This window comes from Rutidosis leptorrhynchoides, chromosome 2 (genome assembly GCF_046630445.1).
Source record: "Rutidosis leptorrhynchoides isolate AG116_Rl617_1_P2 chromosome 2, CSIRO_AGI_Rlap_v1, whole genome shotgun sequence".
Taxonomy (NCBI): domain Eukaryota; kingdom Viridiplantae; phylum Streptophyta; class Magnoliopsida; order Asterales; family Asteraceae; genus Rutidosis; species Rutidosis leptorrhynchoides.
Genome location: NC_092334.1, coordinates 437,660,406 through 437,680,818, shown reverse-complemented (window position 1 = coordinate 437,680,818; position 20,413 = coordinate 437,660,406). Strand labels below are relative to the sequence as shown.

Sequence of the window (20,413 nt, the reverse complement as noted above, 5' to 3'; positions counted from 1 at the left end):
AATTCTCTGTTTTTCTCGTTAAATCAAAATGTAGACGATATCTTTCTATCCGTAACAACCTGCTAGATAAATGCATAGATTTTCCTTACTGAGTTTATAGTTTCAATGTATTTATATTGCAAATTTTTCGGATGACCGTCAATATAACATATTCAATTTTAGTTTTCAGGAGAAAGGAAGAAAAGGAAACTCTGCAAATTCATGTTTCATACTGTTGCAAAATATTGTTTGGTGACTTCTTAGGTGAGCTATATGTAATTACATTTAACACCACCACACTCACTTTTTGTTTAGTATTGTTATTTTCTCATTGGTGTTGGAACTAAATAGATGGGCCAAAATAAATCTTCTATAATGAAGACAACTCAATTTCTAACAGATGTTAGCTTTAAACAGGTCAAATGGGCAAACCCTGTCCATTTTGAATTGAAATGGTTGCGACTTGCAATCTTCTAATTTGTTAAAAGATCATATAATCATATAGAAAGCTAAAATGGTCTACAAATAGTGTTCTCGATGCCTTGATGGGTTGGTCGGTCCTATTTTGACCCTTCTCCAACTCCATTCACCCAGTGGCGGTACTTAAGGTATCCCCAAAGGTGGTGTCCGCCCACCCTGAATTTTACGGAACAAAAATTTTTACACTAAAAAAAAATTACTAAAAAATAAGGTTTTTTTTTAGTGTTCGTCTCTGCTGACTATGAAAGAATTAAAAAAAATTTACACTCGCCCCACCTGTATCCGAGTTCAAGTTCTGCATTCACCATTTCATTTTATCATTGGTAAGCGAAAGTAATAGTAAAGAGTTGCCTATTACTACTCTAACTAATATTATGCTTCTTCTGGCATGGCCCAAAATTACACTGTGAAATTATATTGAAGGCTTGGCAGCTACTTATTGCGTAAAGATGTATGTGGAGCAGCACCCATTTGCATTGTCAGGTTAGGATTAATGTGTTGGTGATGTAAAATCCTGTGAGGTTAGGAGTAATCTCAGTGTGGTTGTATTGTCATATTTTTTTATTCATGTCATGTTAATCACAAAGAGATAGTAGTGACTACCCATGTTCTATCTATATCGATTAAACCAGCATTCTTATTGTTTTTGTTTTCCGTTTTTAAAGTATATTCTATTCAATATGATTAACCATCTCTACTTATCTTAACATGATTATTGTTCATCTTTCTATTATTATTATTATTATTATTGTTGTGTGTTTCTCAGTTTGAGCTACTTCTGAGTTTGATGGTCAAGAAAGTAGTTCATTAACAAACAAGACTTGTTCATGAACATATACTTTTTCTGCTGCCGTTGAACCTTCATGTCGGTTTTCATGCTTTATGACTACGGTTTACATTGCTATATTCCATGAGACTATACATCATTATCTTTGTTAGTGTTTCATGATATTCGAGTATCATTGCTGATGTTATGTGGTTTTTGGTTATAATAGTAGTGAGCCTCTCCTCTTTTTTGGATTTGCATTAATTAAGTTTTGCATTCATAGACAACAACTCATCGAACAAGAAAAAAGAATGATGAAGTCACTAACTAGACGAAGACATTTATGTTAAACGTGTTTAATATGTGTTTTTGACCAACTGTTTTACTTAACACATTTATTAGGATATTGCATATTTTGTACTAAAACATAGTACGTTTAATATTGTTTTTTATAAAAATTTCAGCTGCGAAGCGGCCCCCCATCCATCTTGTTTAGAATTATATTGCACCCACGTAACCATTTTTTTACCTTTGACAACTTAGCATAATTAACTGATGACAAATTAGTAGGATTAATAACAGACTAACACGTAAGCATATTAGCACGCGTTTTATATAATGTATAGATAGATATAGATAAATAAATTTGACGTTTTTTTAACTTTTAGTTTTTTGTTGTTCGGACTCTAAGGAGTATTAGAATATATATTAGGTTAGCACAAGTCCAATTGTGAGCTATAGTCCGTTAGAGTTTATTAGGTGTGTAGGTTGTCCATATAATCGTTATAAGTAGTGGATTAATAATACTTTTTTTTTTTGGTAAAAAAAAAAAATTTATAAGATAAATGGATCCGAAGATCAAAGAATACAACCGATATAAATAATCCCAAAATGAGCGCCAGTCATACTAAACAATCCTAAAATAAACGGTCACACTAATAAGGTGAAAGCAGGATTGCTCTAGGGAATAAACAACGCTAACGCTATAACAAAAAGAACCAAAAGAACCGGCTATACTAAACCAAACTTACGACCAAACAAACGGCATCGGTGACAGGAAGAACGCCGGCGGCCACCATTGCAAACAAAGCCACCAAACCGAACCACCGACCACCCATCGGATAGCCAACAACCACCATCAAAACTCGACCCCGACCATAGCCCCAAGGTGAGAGAACGACGCAACAAGAACCAGTCACGAAGCAAGTTAGGACAGCAGCCGCAAACCACCAAGAAGAAGCCGATCAAAAAACAAAATCGACTGCCACCGAGTCAAACCAAACCGTCATAAGAAGCAAGAACTCACAAGCATAACAACAGCCACCGAACAACCATGAGAAACCAAAAACCATAGTCCCATCACGGAACTCGCTGCCTGGCCACTTAGAGGAGACGGCCAGAGAGGATTCCAGCTAGGCAGCATAAAACCGGCGAAGTCAAACCACAGTGGAAAAAACACTCGTCGGAGACGACCTCCGACTATCCCTGCCACAAGAACAGCGGAAGGGGAAAAACCACTTGTCGGAGACGAACAAAAACAATCGGAAAAAGAAATCCGCACTGCCGGAGAAAGTTTTGTGTGATGCAAGTCTTGTAATTCCTAACATTTTGTTGATATGCGTTTGAAAAAAAATATGGTTTTACATAAAAGATACTGTAGCCATATATCTGTTGAGCATGAATGGACAAAACATAAAACCATAAAGGTATGATGCAAACAAATCAACTCCGGATTGCCCCGTTTTGGTCACTAAAAATCTATCATTCTCATTCTTAAAATGCCATCAAACAACAAAATTGTAGTTCAGATACAGATTTAGAACAGCAAAGAATTAAACTAAATATAGTCCTATGAACGGAAAGGATGCACCTTTTAAGGATAGCTGACATAATCCTAATGTTTAAAACTTGTTCGCAAACACTTATAGAAACGCTTCACAAGTCATGCTTAGTTCCTTTCATCCTCTTCTTCAGCTTCTTCTTCGTCCTCGTCTTCTTCCTGTTTGATATTTGGTATATTCAAATCGGCATATATCAGTTTTATTATATACTTTTTGTGTGGTAGGAATACGGCCCAAAAAGGTAACATAAGTTACTCAAGTTGACAAATATTAAATGATATAATAGAGGAAGAGAGATACTGAATTGAACTTGTATGTTCTGTGTGTTTATTATCAGTACATAAGCCTCCATTATATAGGAGTACCAATTACATAATATATCCCTACACTATAGCAATAACATAGCCTTATACAATTATATTTGTCTAATATTCCCCCGCAAGCTAAGGGCGGGAAACGACATGTAGCTTGGATCGTAACAGGTGAAATCTTGGTGAGGACAGCGGTTTGGTGAAGATATCTGCAATCTGATCATCATTAGTTATAAACTGAACTGAAAGTTTTTGTTGAGCAACTCTTTCTCGAACAAAGTGAAAATCAACTTCTACATGTTTTGTGCGTGCATGAAAGACTGGGTTAGCTGAAAGATACGTAGCACCAAGGTTATCACACCATAAGGTAGGAACCGATTTAACAGAAACACGAAGTTCACATAATAGATCTTGAAGCCATGTTAGTTCCGCAACTGTGTCAGCTAAGGCCTTGTATTCAGATTCTGTTGAGGATCGAGAGACAGTCTTTTGTTTTCGTGCAGACCATGATACTAGATTTGAACCTAGATATATTGCATATCCTCTCGTGGATCGACGGTCATCTGGACAACCTGCCCAGTCAGCATCAGAGAAGCTAGTCAGCGAGTTGTATGTTGAATCAATGTAGGCATGAAGCACTGTTCCGGAGTCGTGAATAAAACGTAACCCATAATTGGCAGTACCCTGTAAGTAACGGAGAATTCGTTTAACTGCTGACCAATGATTTATCGTGGGACAATGCATATACTGACAGACTTTGTTGACTGCGAAAGTGATGTCCGGTCGAGACAATGTAACGTACTGAAGAGCACCGACAATTTGACGATATTGAACGGGGTTGTCAAATGTGGCACTATCACCAAGAGCAAGGTTTGCGTTGGTTGTCATCGGAGATGAAACTGGCTTAGCATTAGATAAGTCAGCACGTTCCAAAAGTTCATGGATGTATTTGCGTTGTGATAGAATCATGTCGTGACCATTCCTTGTGACTTCAATCCCCAGAAAATAAGACAAGTTACCCATATCTTTAACAGCAGATGAGCAGCTAAGACTTAGTACCACCCTATCTATTTCCTTTGCATCGTTCCCTGTTAAAATAATATCATCAACATATACAAGCATGTATAGAAGAGTGTTCCCATTAGAGTAGATAAACAGGGAAGTATCCGTTTTCGATCCATGAAATCCAAGAGATTGAAGTGCCGTAGAGAGTCGATGAAACCATGCTCTAGGTGCTTGCTTTAATCCATATAAGGCTTTGTGAAGAAGGCACACATGATTTGGTTTAGCTGAATTGACAAATCCCGGTGGTTGTTGTAGATAAACAGTTTCCTGCAGATCACCATGTAAAAAGGCATTTTGTACATCAAGTTGCCTGAGTGACCATTTCTGAGACACGGTCAAAGAGAGAACAACACGAATAGTTGTTGATTTTACAACTGGGCTAAATGTTTCCTGATAGTCGATGCCTGGTTGTTGTCGAAACCCTTTGGCAACTAAACGTGCTTTGTAGCGTTGTACTGCCCCTGTTTGATCCCGTTTTAATTTGTATACCCACTTGCAATCAACCACATTTGAGTTTGGAACACGGGGTACTAGTGACCAAGTACCATTTCGCACCAACGCTGAATACTCTTCGGTCATGGCTTTACGCCATTGAGGATCCTTGTTAGCAATGGTAAAGTTCTTCGGTTCCGTTTCAGAAAAGGGACCTCTTGTATGATAGGAGGTGGCATTATGTTGGTAGATTTCTTTAGGATTGGAGCGAAGATTGGCTGGTCGAGAACGAGGAGGTGGCTCAGTGTTGATGGAAGGGGTCGTATTAGTAGTCTGAGGTAGCTGGTTGTGACTTTGCTGAGGTGGAGATGATGAGGGTTTTGAGCGACGATGATATGTGTGAATGATAGGTGGTTTGATCGTGTCGTGTTCAAGCGGTGGAGTGGTGGTATTTTGTGGTTCTGGTTGGACACACCGAGTCTTAGGAGCTGTGGAAGATGAATCTTTAGGTTGTGAGGATGGATGTGGATATTTAGAGATGTAGGGATTTACTGGATGTGTAGGATTGGTTGTATCAGAATGTTTAAAAGGAAAGGATTGTTCATTGAAGCGAACATGACGGGCTACATAAATATGATCCGATTTGGGGTCGAAACATCGATAGCCATGATGGGCGGTACTGTAACCAAGAAATACACAAGGTGTTGATCGAAAATCCATTTTGTGATTATTGTATGAACGAAGATGGGGGTAGCATTGGCACCCAAAAACCCGAAGAAATGAAAAATCAGGTTTATGTTTGAACACATGTTCAAAGGGTGAGGTTGTTGAGTTTGTTCTGGATGGCATTCGATTGATAAGATACACTGCAGTGCCAAAGGCAAAATGCCAAAAACGTTGTGGTACATGTGATTGAGCGAGTAAAGTAAGACCGGTTTCAACAACATGTCGATGTTGTCTCTCAACCAAACCATTTGTTCACTTGTATGAGGACAGGAAAGGCGATGATTGATGCCTAGTGGAGAAAAGAATTGAGAGAGATTTCTAAATTCACCTCCCCAATCAGTTTGGACAGATTTGAGTTTGGTCTGAAATTGTCGTTCAACCATTGCCACAAAGTGCTTAAAGGTGGCGTAAACATCAGATTTGAGTTTTAATGGGAAAAACCACATAAATCATGAAAAGTGATCAACACACGGCAAAAAGTATTTATGACCATCAAAGGAGGTAACAGGCGCAGGTCCCCATACCTCACAAAAGACTAAATCCAAAATGTGCGAACTTTTATAAGTAGATGGTAATAGATGTAGTTTAGAGGATTTTCCAACATTACAAGAATCACAAAAGGTGGTTGTATACTTATTTTGTAAAGGCAACTGGTATTTAGGTAATATCACTTTTACTAATGCATGAAAAGGATTGTGTACTTTAATTTAGACCAGAAAAGGATTATTTTTTCAAAAAGAGTTAAAAGTTAAATTGAGGTAATATTGTGTAGGTGGCATCTAGGTGGTGCCTAGGTGGCGATGACAAAGCTGCCACATGTCCACACATGAAAGACATGTGGACAATATTACTCCAATTTGACACTTTCTGAAATCATAATTATTTTCCGGTCCAAATTAAAGTACATAGTCTTTTTTACGCATCAGCATAAGTGATATTATCTTTATTGTCAATTTGAGTAACTTATTATCTATCGGGCAATTGCCCATGATAATATTAGGCATGTATGCATGTATGGAAACTTAACCAAAATGAAAAAGTTGCAAACTTCATACTTTGTAAGCCATTCCCTAACACCCTCAGAACTAGAAAACAAAATATAAGCAACTTTAATTGAAATCATATCATTTTTACCTCTTAAATAGTTTCAAGACCTTCTTCATCAGCATCCTATAATGAAGAAATTGTACAACAAGAAATCAGTGAAAAGATGAGTCAGCACATCAAACACACAATAATGTATCACGAACCAAAAAAATGAACATCACAAAAATGAAAGAAAATTACATTGTTGAAATACATAAGAGGGTTAGTCCATAAATCTTCCTTGATTATTTCAGCAACCTGCAAAATGAATTTCGTTGTTGTAAGTTGTAGCGTTAAAAAGATTTAACTTACACTCGCTGATTATGTACAGTGGCGAGTGTAGAGCATTGATGGTGAGGTCCTATGACCCCACTAGTCTAAAAAAATTTTATATAAATTTAACTATAGGACCTCATATGTTTTTAAAATCTATAGTTTTTTTTGGAGGTAAACAACCACTAAATAGGCCTTCAAATATAAATAGCTTTAAAAAAAAATTTGGAACCCCATTGAATATTCATCCCGAATTCGCCACTGATTATGTATAACCCCAATCAAAACGTACCTCATCATGAATTTCATCCACGTCATCGTTCTGTTCTGTTTCGCTGAACCAGCTAAAAAAGCTGCACGAAAATATCAATTGAAAATTTAATACCCAAAAAACCAAAATTATGCAGAAAGAGCGTATCTTTATGCCAAAATTAATGAAAAATTTAACAAATACGGAAATAAAAGAAAGAACCTGTCCTCTTCATGAGGCCGCTTATTTCCATTTTTATCATGTACATCTCCATTGCTAAGATTCTTAAAAAAAAAAACATAATGAAGTCAAGCTCAAAATTTTATATTATTTTAGATAAGTGTATTGGTACTTTATTTCTTTCTTTTTTTTATTGAACGGCCAAAAATTATTATTTGCTTTTACCATTCCCTCTTTCCACTTGATAGGAGTAGCAGTTATTTTGGTTGTTCCCTCCTCAAGGAAGGCAAAAGTTTTCGTGAGTTTTGTGTCTTCGAAATACGAGTTAGGACTGAAGTTCTGAAAAAAATATCAAAATTAAAATACATAGGAAACTTCAATTTAAGTAAAGTAACCATGTATAAAGAGATTTACTCACAAATGTGATTGAATAACCAGACTTCGTATCTTTAAAATCTTCAACTTCTAGAGAGGTTAAATGCTTAAATATCTATCATAAAACACGTAACCAATTAGTATATAATTAGCTAAGTTTTATATGTGTGAACAAAATCATCAAACTAATTCGTTAAACAACTGACCTTTTCATCTTCTTCATTTAGAAGATCGGAAAGAACAGGGTGACGTGTGAACTGCATCAACAAGCACAGATCAAACTCAAACGAATAAAAGAAAAACATCATATTTATATTTATTTTCACATTTATTATAAATATAAATTATAATAATTGACTTACAGCAGTCAGCCAGAAATCAGGAATCGATTTGATGAGATCGCCACGTTTATCGTACACAGGCTTTCGAACCTTATTGTATTTCTGCTCCACTAGCAACACTTCTTCACTTGCTTTTTCATTAATCTAGATCCAAAAAAAGTAATTAAAAAACAAAAAATCGATTTACTGCAATGTAAGTAAATAAAAAGATAAAACACATAAAATAAATAAATTCCCAAATAAAATCATGCTGCAATGTAAGACTACATCAATATATTACATATCTTTCTTATAAACCCAATTCACAAAACAGAATCAAAACAATATATGAGGCAAATTTAAAGTGCAACCCCAGATAACTTATATTAGGAAGTATTGAATTCAATTTTATTTTTTACAATTTGTCAAGTGGGTAACCTAAATCTATAATAAAGATTGATAAATTTATATCAATAATAAAAAAGAAGGTACCTTTTCAAGCTCATCTTGGATCTCTTGCAATTTCTCGACGGATAGAACAAGTTCAGGGTCTATTTGTTCAGTGTTTTCTTCAACAATTCTAGGTTTCTTGCCCTTATCAGCTCCCATTTTGTCAGCAAATTATGGTTGAAGAAAAAAATAGAGAGAACGAGGATGTTGGTGTGGGGTTTAGGGTTTTGTTTTGGGGGCAAAAAGAAGTTAATTTACGGAGTAATTAATCTGCTCAAATAAAATCCTACACATTTCATTTAATTTAATTTAATAAACATAAAAATAATAATAATTAGAAAAAAATTACTTGTCTTAAATTACACTATTTTAAAATATATTAACCTTGAATTAAAAGTTGATGTTGGTCACATTATGTAAGTAGTCAAGTAGGATTTTGTGTATATATTTTATTTGCCCCTATGGAAATCTGCATGTTCGGGTCATATATGAAACTATATATATATAAAAGCAAAAGTTTACTAAAAGTGGTCAAATGAGTTAAAAATGATGTCAAAAATACATTATAAAGCATACATATTGTAGTACGATTCATAATAGTAAAACATACGTTATCTTTACAAATTATCATTAAATTTTTAAAGGTCTCTCTTTATGACTTCATATGTGACAATATGTAATTACATAATAATTGAAGGACATAAAACCTTCTAAATATAAACATGAACAGTTATGTATTACTACACCACACAATATAAAACTCGTGAATTCAATAAAAATAGAGGTTCATAACATTTAGGGGTGTGCGTGGTACGGTTCCAGACCAAACTTGATCGGTTCGGTTCCGTCCCGAATCCCAATTTTAAACAAAAACATGGACCGAGGACCGGACCAAATATTATCGGTTCGGTACGGTACGGTTCGGGTATTTTTAGTGTTTTTTCGGTTTTGGTCCGGTTCGGTCCGGTTCGGTCCGGACCGAAGACCGAAAATCCGTAAAATTATGGACCAAGGACCGGACCGAAAAAGCTCGGTTCGATTTGAAATCGGTTCGGTCCGGTACGGTCTTCGGTTCTTCTCGTACCATGCACACCCCTAATAACATTGCATAACAATTGATATGAAATTAACAATTATTTAATATTTATTAACTATTATAATAAAGATATGTAACACCGCCAAGAGTAATAAACGTTATAAACTTTTCAATAATTGTTATCGTTGTATTTTTCTCAATTTAAATTTAGTTATAAACATTCATTCATAATAAGTAAAATTTATATGTCATAAATTATATGATTAGTTTCAATCTTTTCATTTTCCTTATCATAATTTTGTCATAAATTTAAAATTAAGTTATAACATAAATAATAACAATTATTTCAAATTTTTCATTTTTCATATTTACATTGATAGATATCGTTGCATATATTTATGGAAATTAATTAAAAAATATGATTTATATATTTACATGGATAAGAAACATTACACCTATAATAATTATACCTATATAAATTATAACTAAAATGTAATATTAATATAAAAATAATAATAACTATTAGTTCTCATAATCGTAATCATATTCATAATTATAATTATGAATAATTATTTATGTAAATTAATTAAATAGACATTATATATTTATTTACATGTATAAAAAACGTTACACCTATAATAAGCATAGTTATATGAATTATAACTAATTTGTGATAATAATAAAAATAATAATCGTAATCATATTCATAAATATAATTATGAATTATAATCCTAATAATAATCATTAAACTTAATTATTAATCATATAAGTTATACAAATATACAATATAATAATCATAATATTAACATTAAAAAGAGAATCTTCGGACGAATCGACCAACATAGAGTCAACCACGTTTCTTCTTGCCTTGTTCGCGGTTTACAATATTTTTAAAATTGGTGTTTCTTCTTCGATACCTACAAAACAAACAAACATATATTATATTTAATATATATATATATATATATATATATATATATATATATATATATATATATATATATATATATATATATATATATATATATATAACTATGTCTACTATAATATTCTATATATCATTTCTTCTTCTTTACATCTTAAAAAAATCGAGAACACATCATTAGTAATATGGCGTACTCTTTTGTATGATTGATATGAAAAATGGAATGGAGATGACATACTTATAGGGTAAAAAAAATAACTTACGTTACTTAGAAGACGAAAGGTTTATATATTTATTGATTATTAATTACTTAAAATTTATTTATGACATTTTTATTTAATATGGTTTTTACTTTTTTACCATAATAATTTTTAACTTTTTTCACCGGTCTATTGAATTTCATGGGTAAATTTTATTGAGTTAACCGTATTTAATACACTATACTTATCATACTTATGATTCTAGGACTCAATATATATATATATATATATATATATATATATATATATATATATATATATATATATATATATATATAAGATAGATATTATTAATATATAATATAAATATGAAATATAAATAAATAAATATTAGTTTTAATCGAGGTTTTGTGTGTAATCAGCCTTGGAAAGCACCCCTGAACAACTGCAAAGCAGATCGCATTATGAAATTTCAGGTGAGACTCGAACTCGAGACTTCAGGAACACCTAGAAAGATAGTAACCACTTAGCTAAATGAAGAGGTTCCCTAAGGCATATAAGGGACATTTGTTTCTTTCAGTATCCGATGTGGGACACCGATTACCTACCTCTGGCTACATTCGTAGTTTTGACATCACTTGTTGGATCGTTTTTAAGCCAACAACATGTACTGCATATAAGCTCATGAGTCCTTAAGCATTCTAAAATCAATTGGTGATAGAGGAAATTCTCATAGGCTTATAATAGGACATTTTCCATATCCGATATGTATATATATATATGTGTGTGTGTGTGTGTTTTTTTTTTTTTTTTTTTTTTGGGGGGGAACATTTCACCCCTCTTTTTAAACTAATAAAAAAATATACTATATAAAATAATAGCAACTAAAATTAAATTTAAATTTTCATTTAAAAAATATGAGATTTGAATTCAACAATTTTACTATAAATTTTTACCTCTCTTTCGAGACTGATAATAAATAAGAAGTTTTGTTTGGAAAATATTTAGTCCATGAATACATAGTAAGATGTCCATAAAATCACTTGACGTGGTATGGAGTTCTCAAAAATTGTAGGAAGATTGTGATTGATATGTCAATATTGTGGTAAGTTTGGGTAAATATGATTGTAGTGGTAAACGTTGATGAAAATGGTTATTTAAAAGTTTTAAAGTGATATAGTAAAATAAGTTATATCAATATGAATATTTTTTTTTTTAAATGGTCAAATAAAAGATAATTAGAAGAAAAGAAAAAAAAATATAGTAGAACTCGCTAGCTACATTTTTTCTGGTCTCCCCGGGAGCCAAGGTTGAAAAAGACGTGAGACGGGGCCGAAACGGTAGCGATCTCAAAACGTCGCAACGGAAAAAACGGGGCCGAGACGGGGTCAAAACGGATGTTGACTAATGTTGACTTTTATATATATAAATATATATTTACACATATTTTAGAGCTAAAAAACCTTCGTTGACAAGTTTGTACCTATAATTGCTATTAGCGTTAATATAATACAAAATGTAATACTAAACTAAGTCAATTTTGATTGATTTGACCGACTTATGACCGATTTTAACAGAATTTCTGACTATTGACCGGCGTTGACCCAATTTTTCCTGCATTTGACCTGACTTTTGACCGTTGACCGGCTTATAAGAAAACGGGACGGAGTCGAAACGGTTTAGTCACTAAAACGCCGTAACGGGCGTTGCAACGGATGCAACGGACGCCGTTTACAACAGTGCCGGGAGCACATAGGAGTGTTGTGTGTGAAAAATACGTAACGTTAGAAATAGTCTTACAGGCAATAAATAATGGGCTGAACATGTTAATGACATTTTGTATGTCAACGTTATTTGTTGATGGAAAAACTCATAATATGTTATAGACTCTTTATTAGGGGTGGATTTTAATCAAGGGCGGAGGCGTAATAGCCCTTACTTAATTTTGAGTAATTAACGGATTTTGTAGTCTTTTGAGTTAAGAACGTTGAAGGGGTTTTTAATGTATTAAATCGGAATTTGTATAATGGAGATATCTTCAAAATGGTGAAGTCTTGCACAATATGCATCTATCAACAAGTTACATATGTTGTTCGTTTATCTCGATCATTATTCATCCTAAATCAGTTATAAAATAAACAAGTGTCGTTCAGTTCAACAACTTAATTTAGATGATCTACGAAAACGATCATTATTGTCATCGAAAAATGTATAAAATGTGTATATAGTGAGCATGATCGTCCTATTAATTTTATGAGCATTATTCAATGAGTAAAAGGTAGCAATTGTATACAAAATTTTTTCATATATATAATAATAAATTTAATAATACTAAAAAGATGTATAAAGTACTACCATCAATTAATACAACATTATTTAGTTTTTCAAATCGAAACCTTATATATATATATATATATATATATATATATATATATATATATATATATATATATATATATATATATATATATATATATATATATATATATATATAGTGGTAGGATCAAGAGGGAAGTAACCAATCGGGGGGAAGCAAAAACTTTTTTTTTTCGTTTTTTGAAAAAACTTTGTTCACGAACATTATAGATGGGATGAAAATATGAACATTTAATAAAGACACTTTGTGATAAATATTTTTATTTTGGCGGAAAAACGCTTGAAGAAGTAATATATAACAATTATCATGTTTTTCGAGCCTATGTTGAGATTTTAGCTATTAGGGTTTAGATATTAGGGTTTAGATATTAGGGTTCATAGGGTTTAGATATTAGGGTTTAGAAATTTAGGGTTTAGGGTTTAGATTTAGGGTTTAGATTTAGGATTTAGATTGAGTTTTTAACACGAACGGTTTAGAGTTTAGGGTTTAGGGTTTAGGGTTTACGGTTTAGGGTTTGGTGTTTTGGGTTTATTCCATAAACCCAAAACACCAAACCCTAAACCCCAAACTCTAAATCGGGCTAAAATTTACTTCACAAAACATGAAGAAAAAAAAAACGTTCATATTCTTCAAGAACAATATTATCTTGAATGTCATTTTTGTCAATCGTTTGCCCGCCTAAATAATAACATTCATCACGAAGTGTCTTTTCTAAATGTTCATATTTTCGTGTGATCTTGATGCCGGGAAAAAAAATTCCAAAAAAAATGAAATTTTTTTTTTGGCTTCCCCCCGATTGGTTACTTCCCCATTGATCCTGCCCCTATATATATATATATATATATATATATATATATATATATATATATATATATATATATATATAGCGTTGAGTTATATTTTTCGAACTCCTTTGAATTTTAGGTATGTGCAAGTGCACACCTTTCACACCTTAAAATTAGGCCCTAATACAAAGTATAAATTTTTGGCCTTTAAAATCTATGTTCAAGTTTCACCGGTGGCCCTATATATATATATATATATATATATATATATATATATATATATATATATATATATATATATATATATATAGATTATGAAATAAACATAATATTATGTGTATAAATGAGAGAGTATTACGAGTAACAATTTGTAGGAAAAAATGTGGTTAACCAAGTAATATTGGGAGTCAATTAAGTCAACACTCCTTTTGATTGGGCCATTTTGAGCGGTGGTAGTGCGGTACTATAGAAACCAATTTCAGGTCTGAAAAGTAATACGAATCAAACATCAGAATAATCAAATCACAATAGCAGTGATTTGTTCACCAATCAAAAAACTCCAGAAATCAATACATAGATTACAATCTTCTTAATAAGGAGAAGATTGTTATGATTCAAACTAATTAGAGACCAAAATTACAAGATCATAATTGATGATCACACAGAAAGATGTGAGAGCAAAAATCACAGAAGATAATCGAATGAATCAAGTGATCTACAGCAACCCTAATTTCATTGCTTTATATATAAATTAACAATGGCAACTTTAGTCCCTCTTGAATGATCTGCTACAATCCTTGTGCTCCAAGTAATTCTAAATGTGCCATTCCATCCCTTAAGTTTCTTTAGACTTTTCACCAGCCATCCAAGATCATCCAATATAAAAATTAACTACAAAAAATATAAAATAAACAAGTAAAAAGAAAAGATAACAAGAATAAGATTGTTAAACATAAAATAATTCATCACCCCCCTTCAATCTTATTCTAGAACAAATCAATTAGCCCCAATAGATGACAGAAATATCTATGCTTTTTGACACTCAAGCCTTTTGTAAAAATATCAGCAAGCTGATTTTCAGAATCAATTAAGTTTTAACAATTCCAAAACTTATTTTTTCTCTGATAAAATGAACATCAACCTCTAGATGCTTGGTTCTCTCATGAAACACAGGGTTATTAGCCATTTGAATAGCTGAATTATTATCACAGAATAAAGGAATAGGAGTAGAAAACTTAACTTTGAGATCTTTAAGAACTTTCATAACCCACATAACCTCAGTTGTAGCATTACTCATAGACCTATATTCAGATTCAGCAGAAGACCTTGCTACAACATTTTGTTTTTTACTTTTCCAAGCAATTAAAGAATCACCCATAAATACACAATAACCATTAACAGACTTAGACTGAAACATAGATTTTGCCCAGTCTGCATCAGCAAACACATTTAAATCAAAATTTTTTGATTTGATAAAAGTAACTCCCTTTCCTGGAGAAAGTTTCAAATATCTCAAAACATGAATAGCAAATTTGAAATGAGATTGTAAAGGTTTATGCATAAACTGACTTAAGCAATGCACAACAAAAGATATATCAGGTCTAGTCATGGTCAAGTATATTAGTTTACCAACAAGTTTTTGATACTGAGTAATATTTTCAATTGCCCTATCACTGTCTTTAGCCTCAGTATTACAAGAAAAATTTTGCTTAATTGGAACAGAAATTGATTTACTTCCCAAAAGTCTAAATTCATTTAATAATTCAACACAATATTTTCTTTGACTTAAACACAAACCATTATCAATATCTAAAACTTTAATTCCTAAAAAATACTTCAACTTACCTAAATCTTTAACCATAAAGTTATTACTCAGATAAGTTTTAAAATTTTTAATTTCACTTATATTATTACCAGTAACAAAAATATCATCTACATAAACAAGCAATGCAAGAAAAACATCACCATCAGACTTAGTATAAAGAGAGTAGTCATTGACACTTTGCACAAAACCATTATCTAATAAAACTTTAGTTAATTTTTCATTTCATTTTCTAGGAGCTTGTTTAGGACCATATAAAGATTTTACAAGTTTGCAAACTTTATTTCCACAATTAGAAAAATATCCTTCAGGAGGTTTCATATAAACATCTTCAACAATTTCACCATATAAAAAAGCATTATTAACATCAAGTTGAAAGATAGGCCAATCATTATTAACAACAAGAGTAATAAGACATCTCACAATAATCATTTTAACAACAGGAGAGAATGTCTCATCATAATCAAGACCCTCTCTTTGACTAAAACCCTTGGTTACTAATCTACCTTTATATCTATCAATTTCACCACTAGCTTTATGTTTAATTTTATAAACCCATTTTGACCCAATAGCCTTTCTTCCTTCAGGAAGATCAACCATAACCCATGTATTATTTCTCATTAAAGCATCAATTTCAGAATTCATAGCATCAACCCAATTTTTATCAAGACATGCTTCAGAATAACAAGTTGGTTCAACACTTTTATTTAAATTAGAAACAAAATTCAGATTTTCACTGCTAAGATTAGCATAACACATAACCTTATTAATATCATATTTAGCATTAGCATTTAATACATAATCATTAAATTTAGTAGGAATCCTAGTAGGTCTACTAGATCTTCTTAACCCAGAAGTCTCCCCTAAATTAGTTTGATTATCAACATTTATATTGGTTTGATTTTGAACATTGCCCTCAGGAGAGCTAGTGTCATCACTAGCAATATCATCAAGTGTTGCATCAAGAGTATTATCCTCTGTTTCACATACAGTGTCACTAGAAGAATCACACTCTGTACCATCACTAGTTTCAGATTCCCTCCCTTCATCATTGGGACTTTGGGTATTGGTATTTTGACTCTCCACAAACACTTAATCAAAGAAATTTAAATGATTAATATCATTAGTAGATACAATAGCATAATCTTTTTATTTAAAAGGAAAAATAGTTTCATAAAACTTAACATCTTTAGAGTAAAAAACACTTTTTGACTCAAGACTCAAAAGTTTATAACCCTTTTTTTCAGGAGAATAACTAATAAAAACACATTTTTCAGCCCTAGAGCTAAACTTATCATGATTATTTAGAAAGTAGAAAAACAGAGGCAACCAAAAACCCTTAAGTGAGAGAGATTAGGTTTATGTTGATACACTAACTCATAAGGAGACCTCCCAGAAAGGACAGAAGATGGTAATCTGTTAATCAAATAGCAACCAGTAAGCACACATTCAGTCCACATATAAAGAGGTATCCCCCTTGAAACATAAGACTACTAGCTACATTTAGCAGATGTCTATGTTTCCTTTCAGCCACACCATTCCGTTGAGGGGTATATGCAATAGTAGTTTGATGAGTTATACCATTAGAGTTACAAAAAACATTCATCCTAGTGTTAACAAATTCAGTTTCATTGTCACTTCTAATAATTTTAACATTAGCATTAAACTGATTCTTAAAAATAGAATGTAAAGTCACAAAATTCTCAAACACTTCATCTTTGGTTTTAATTAAGAAAATCCACACAGCTCTAGTATAATCATCAACTACAGTCGGAAAATATTTGTACCCCTCTTTACTTGCAACTTTATAAGGTCCCCACAAGTCAAGATGTAACAAATCTCCCAAGTTTTAAACTTTTATATTCACTTAAAGGAAAAGGTTCTCTTGTTTGTTTTGCTTGATGACAAATATCACAAGGTTCATGAAATGTCCCATTCATATTGATTATAAACGTTCCATATTAATTGATTTCGTCGCGAGGTTTTGGCCTCTATATGAGACGTTTTTCAAAGACTGCATTCATTTTTAAAACAACCATAACCTTTATTTTATCTATAAAGGTTTAAAAAGCATTACGTAGATTATCAAATAATGATAATCTAAAATATACCGTTTACACACGACCATTACATAATGGTTTACAATAAGAATATATTACATCAAAAATAAGTTTCTTGAATGCAGTTTTTACATAATATCATACATGCATGGACTCCAAATCTTGTCCTTATTTTAGTATGCAACAGCGGAAGCTCTTAATAATCACCTGAGAATAAACATGCTTAAAACGTCAACAAAAATGTTGGTGAGTTATAGGTTTAACCTATATATTATCAAATCATAATAATAGACCACAAGATTTCATATTTCAATATACATCCCATATATAGAGATAAAAATCATTCATATGGTGAACACCTGGTAACCGACATTAACAAGATGCATATAAGAATATCACCTATCATTCTGGGAAATCCTTCGGACATGATAAAAATGAATTCGAAGTACTAAAGCATCCGATACTTTGGATGGGGTTCGTTAGGCCCAATAGATCTATATTTAGGATTCGCGTCAATTAGTAGATCGGTTTACTAATTCTTAGGCTACCAAGCAAAAGGGGCATATTCGACTTCGATCATTCACCCATATAATGTAGTTTCAATTACTTGTGTCTATTTCGTAAAACATTTATAAAACTGCATGTATTCTCATCCCAAAATATTAGATTTTAAAAGTGGACTATAACTCACTTTCACAGATTTTTACTTCATCGGGAAGTAAGACTTGGCCACTGGTCGATTCACGAACCTATAACAAATATATACATATATATAAAAGTATGTTCAAAATATATTTACAACATTTTTAATACGTTTTACTGTTTTAAATTTATTAAGTCAGTTGTCCTCGTTAGTAACCTACAACTAGTTGTCCACAGTTAGATGTACAGAAATAAATTGATATATATTATCTTGAATCAATCCACGATCTAGTGTATACACGTCTCAGGCTAGATCACAACTCAAAGTATATATATTTTTGGAATCAACCTCAACCCTGTATAGCTAACTCCAACATTACTGCATATAGAGTGTCTATGATTGTTCCAAATAATATATATACGTGGGTCGATATGATATGTCAAAACATTTGCATACGTGTCTATGGTATCCCAAGATTACATAATATATTAGAATACATGTATAATACAATATAATTTAGATAGGATATGATTAATATAGATTTGGTACAATATTTCCCGTAGCTACAACAATAAAAAAAAAATATCCAATCTTGTTTTACCCATAACTTCTTCGTTTTAAATCCGTTTTGAGTGAATTAAATTGATATGGTTTCATATTAAACTCTATTTTATGAATCTAAAAAGAAAAAGTATAGGTTTATAGTCGAAAATATAAGTTACAAGTCATTTTTGTAAGAGGTAGTCATTTCAGTCGAAAGAACGACGTCTAGATGACCATTTCGGAAAACATACTTTCAATTTGAGTATAACCATGATTTTTGGATATAGTTTCATGTTCATAAGAAAAATCATTTTCCCAGAAGAACAACTTTTAAATCAAAGTTTATCATAGTTTTTAATTAACTAACCCAAAATAGCCCGCGGTGTTACTACGACGGCGTATATCCGGTTTTACGGTGTTTTACGGTGTTTTTCGTGTTTTTCGATTTTAAATCATTAAGTTAGCATATCATATAGATATAGAACATGTGTTTAGTTGATTTTAAAAGTCAAGTTAGAAGGATTAAATTTTGTTTGCGAACAAGTTTAGAATTAACTAAACTATGTTCTAGTGATTACATGTTCAAATCTTCGAATAAGATAGTTTTATATGTATGAATCGAATGATGTTATGAACATCATTACTACCTAAATTTTAGTAGGTAAACCTACTGGAAGTGACAAGAAATGATCTAGCTTCAAAGGATCTTGGATGGCTTGAAAGTTCTTGAAGTAGAATCATGACACGAAAACAAGTTCAAGTAAGATTATCACTCGAATTAAGATAGTTATAGTTATAGGAATTGAATCAAAGTTTGTATATGAGTATTACCTTGATTTAGAATGATATCTTACTGTAAAAAACAAGGATTTATTGAGGTTGGATAATCACTTTACAAGATTAGAAGTGAGCTAGTAAACTTGGAAGTATTCTTAATTTTATGAAACTAGAACTTGTAGAATTTATGAAGAACACTTAGAACTTGAAGATGGAACTTGAGAGAGATCAATTAGATGAAGAAAATTGAAGAATGAAAGTGTTTTTAGGTGTTTTTGGTCATTGGTATATGGATGAGATATAAAGGATATGTAATTTTGTTTTCATGTAAATAAGTCATGAATGATTACTAATATTTTTTGTAATTTTATGAGATATTTCATGCTAGTTGCCAAATGATGGTTCCCACATGTGTTAGGTGACTCACATAAGCTACTAAGAATTGATCATTGGAGTGTATATACCAATAGTACATACATTTAGAATCTGTGTATTGTACGAGTACGAATACGGGTGCATACGAGTAGAATTGTTGATGAAACTGAACGAGGATGTAATTGTAAGCATTTTTGTTAAGTAGAAGTATTTTGATAAGTGTCTTGAAGTCTTTCAAAAGTGTATGAATATATACTAAAACACTACATGTAAATACATTTTAACTGAGTCGTTAAGTCATCGTTAGTCGTTACATGTATATGTTGTTTTGAAACC

The 20,413-nt window shown here is 31.9% G+C and overlaps 1 protein-coding gene across 1 annotated transcript; it reads right to left on the bottom strand.

Moving 5' to 3' along the window:
- Positions 1 to 6,728: 6,728 nt before the first annotated feature.
- Positions 6,729 to 8,766, bottom strand: LOC139892424 (NAP1-related protein 2-like). Its single transcript, XM_071875493.1, has 9 exons — positions 8,577 to 8,766; positions 8,127 to 8,249; positions 7,971 to 8,021; positions 7,808 to 7,879; positions 7,615 to 7,728; positions 7,432 to 7,493; positions 7,252 to 7,312; positions 6,888 to 6,944; positions 6,729 to 6,770 (listed from the first exon to the last, which is right to left on the bottom strand). Exons 1-9 carry the CDS (start codon positions 8,691 to 8,693, stop codon positions 6,738 to 6,740), a joined length of 690 nt encoding a protein of 229 aa, XP_071731594.1. The 5' UTR covers positions 8,694 to 8,766; the 3' UTR covers positions 6,729 to 6,737.
- Positions 8,767 to 20,413: the final 11,647 nt, after the last annotated feature.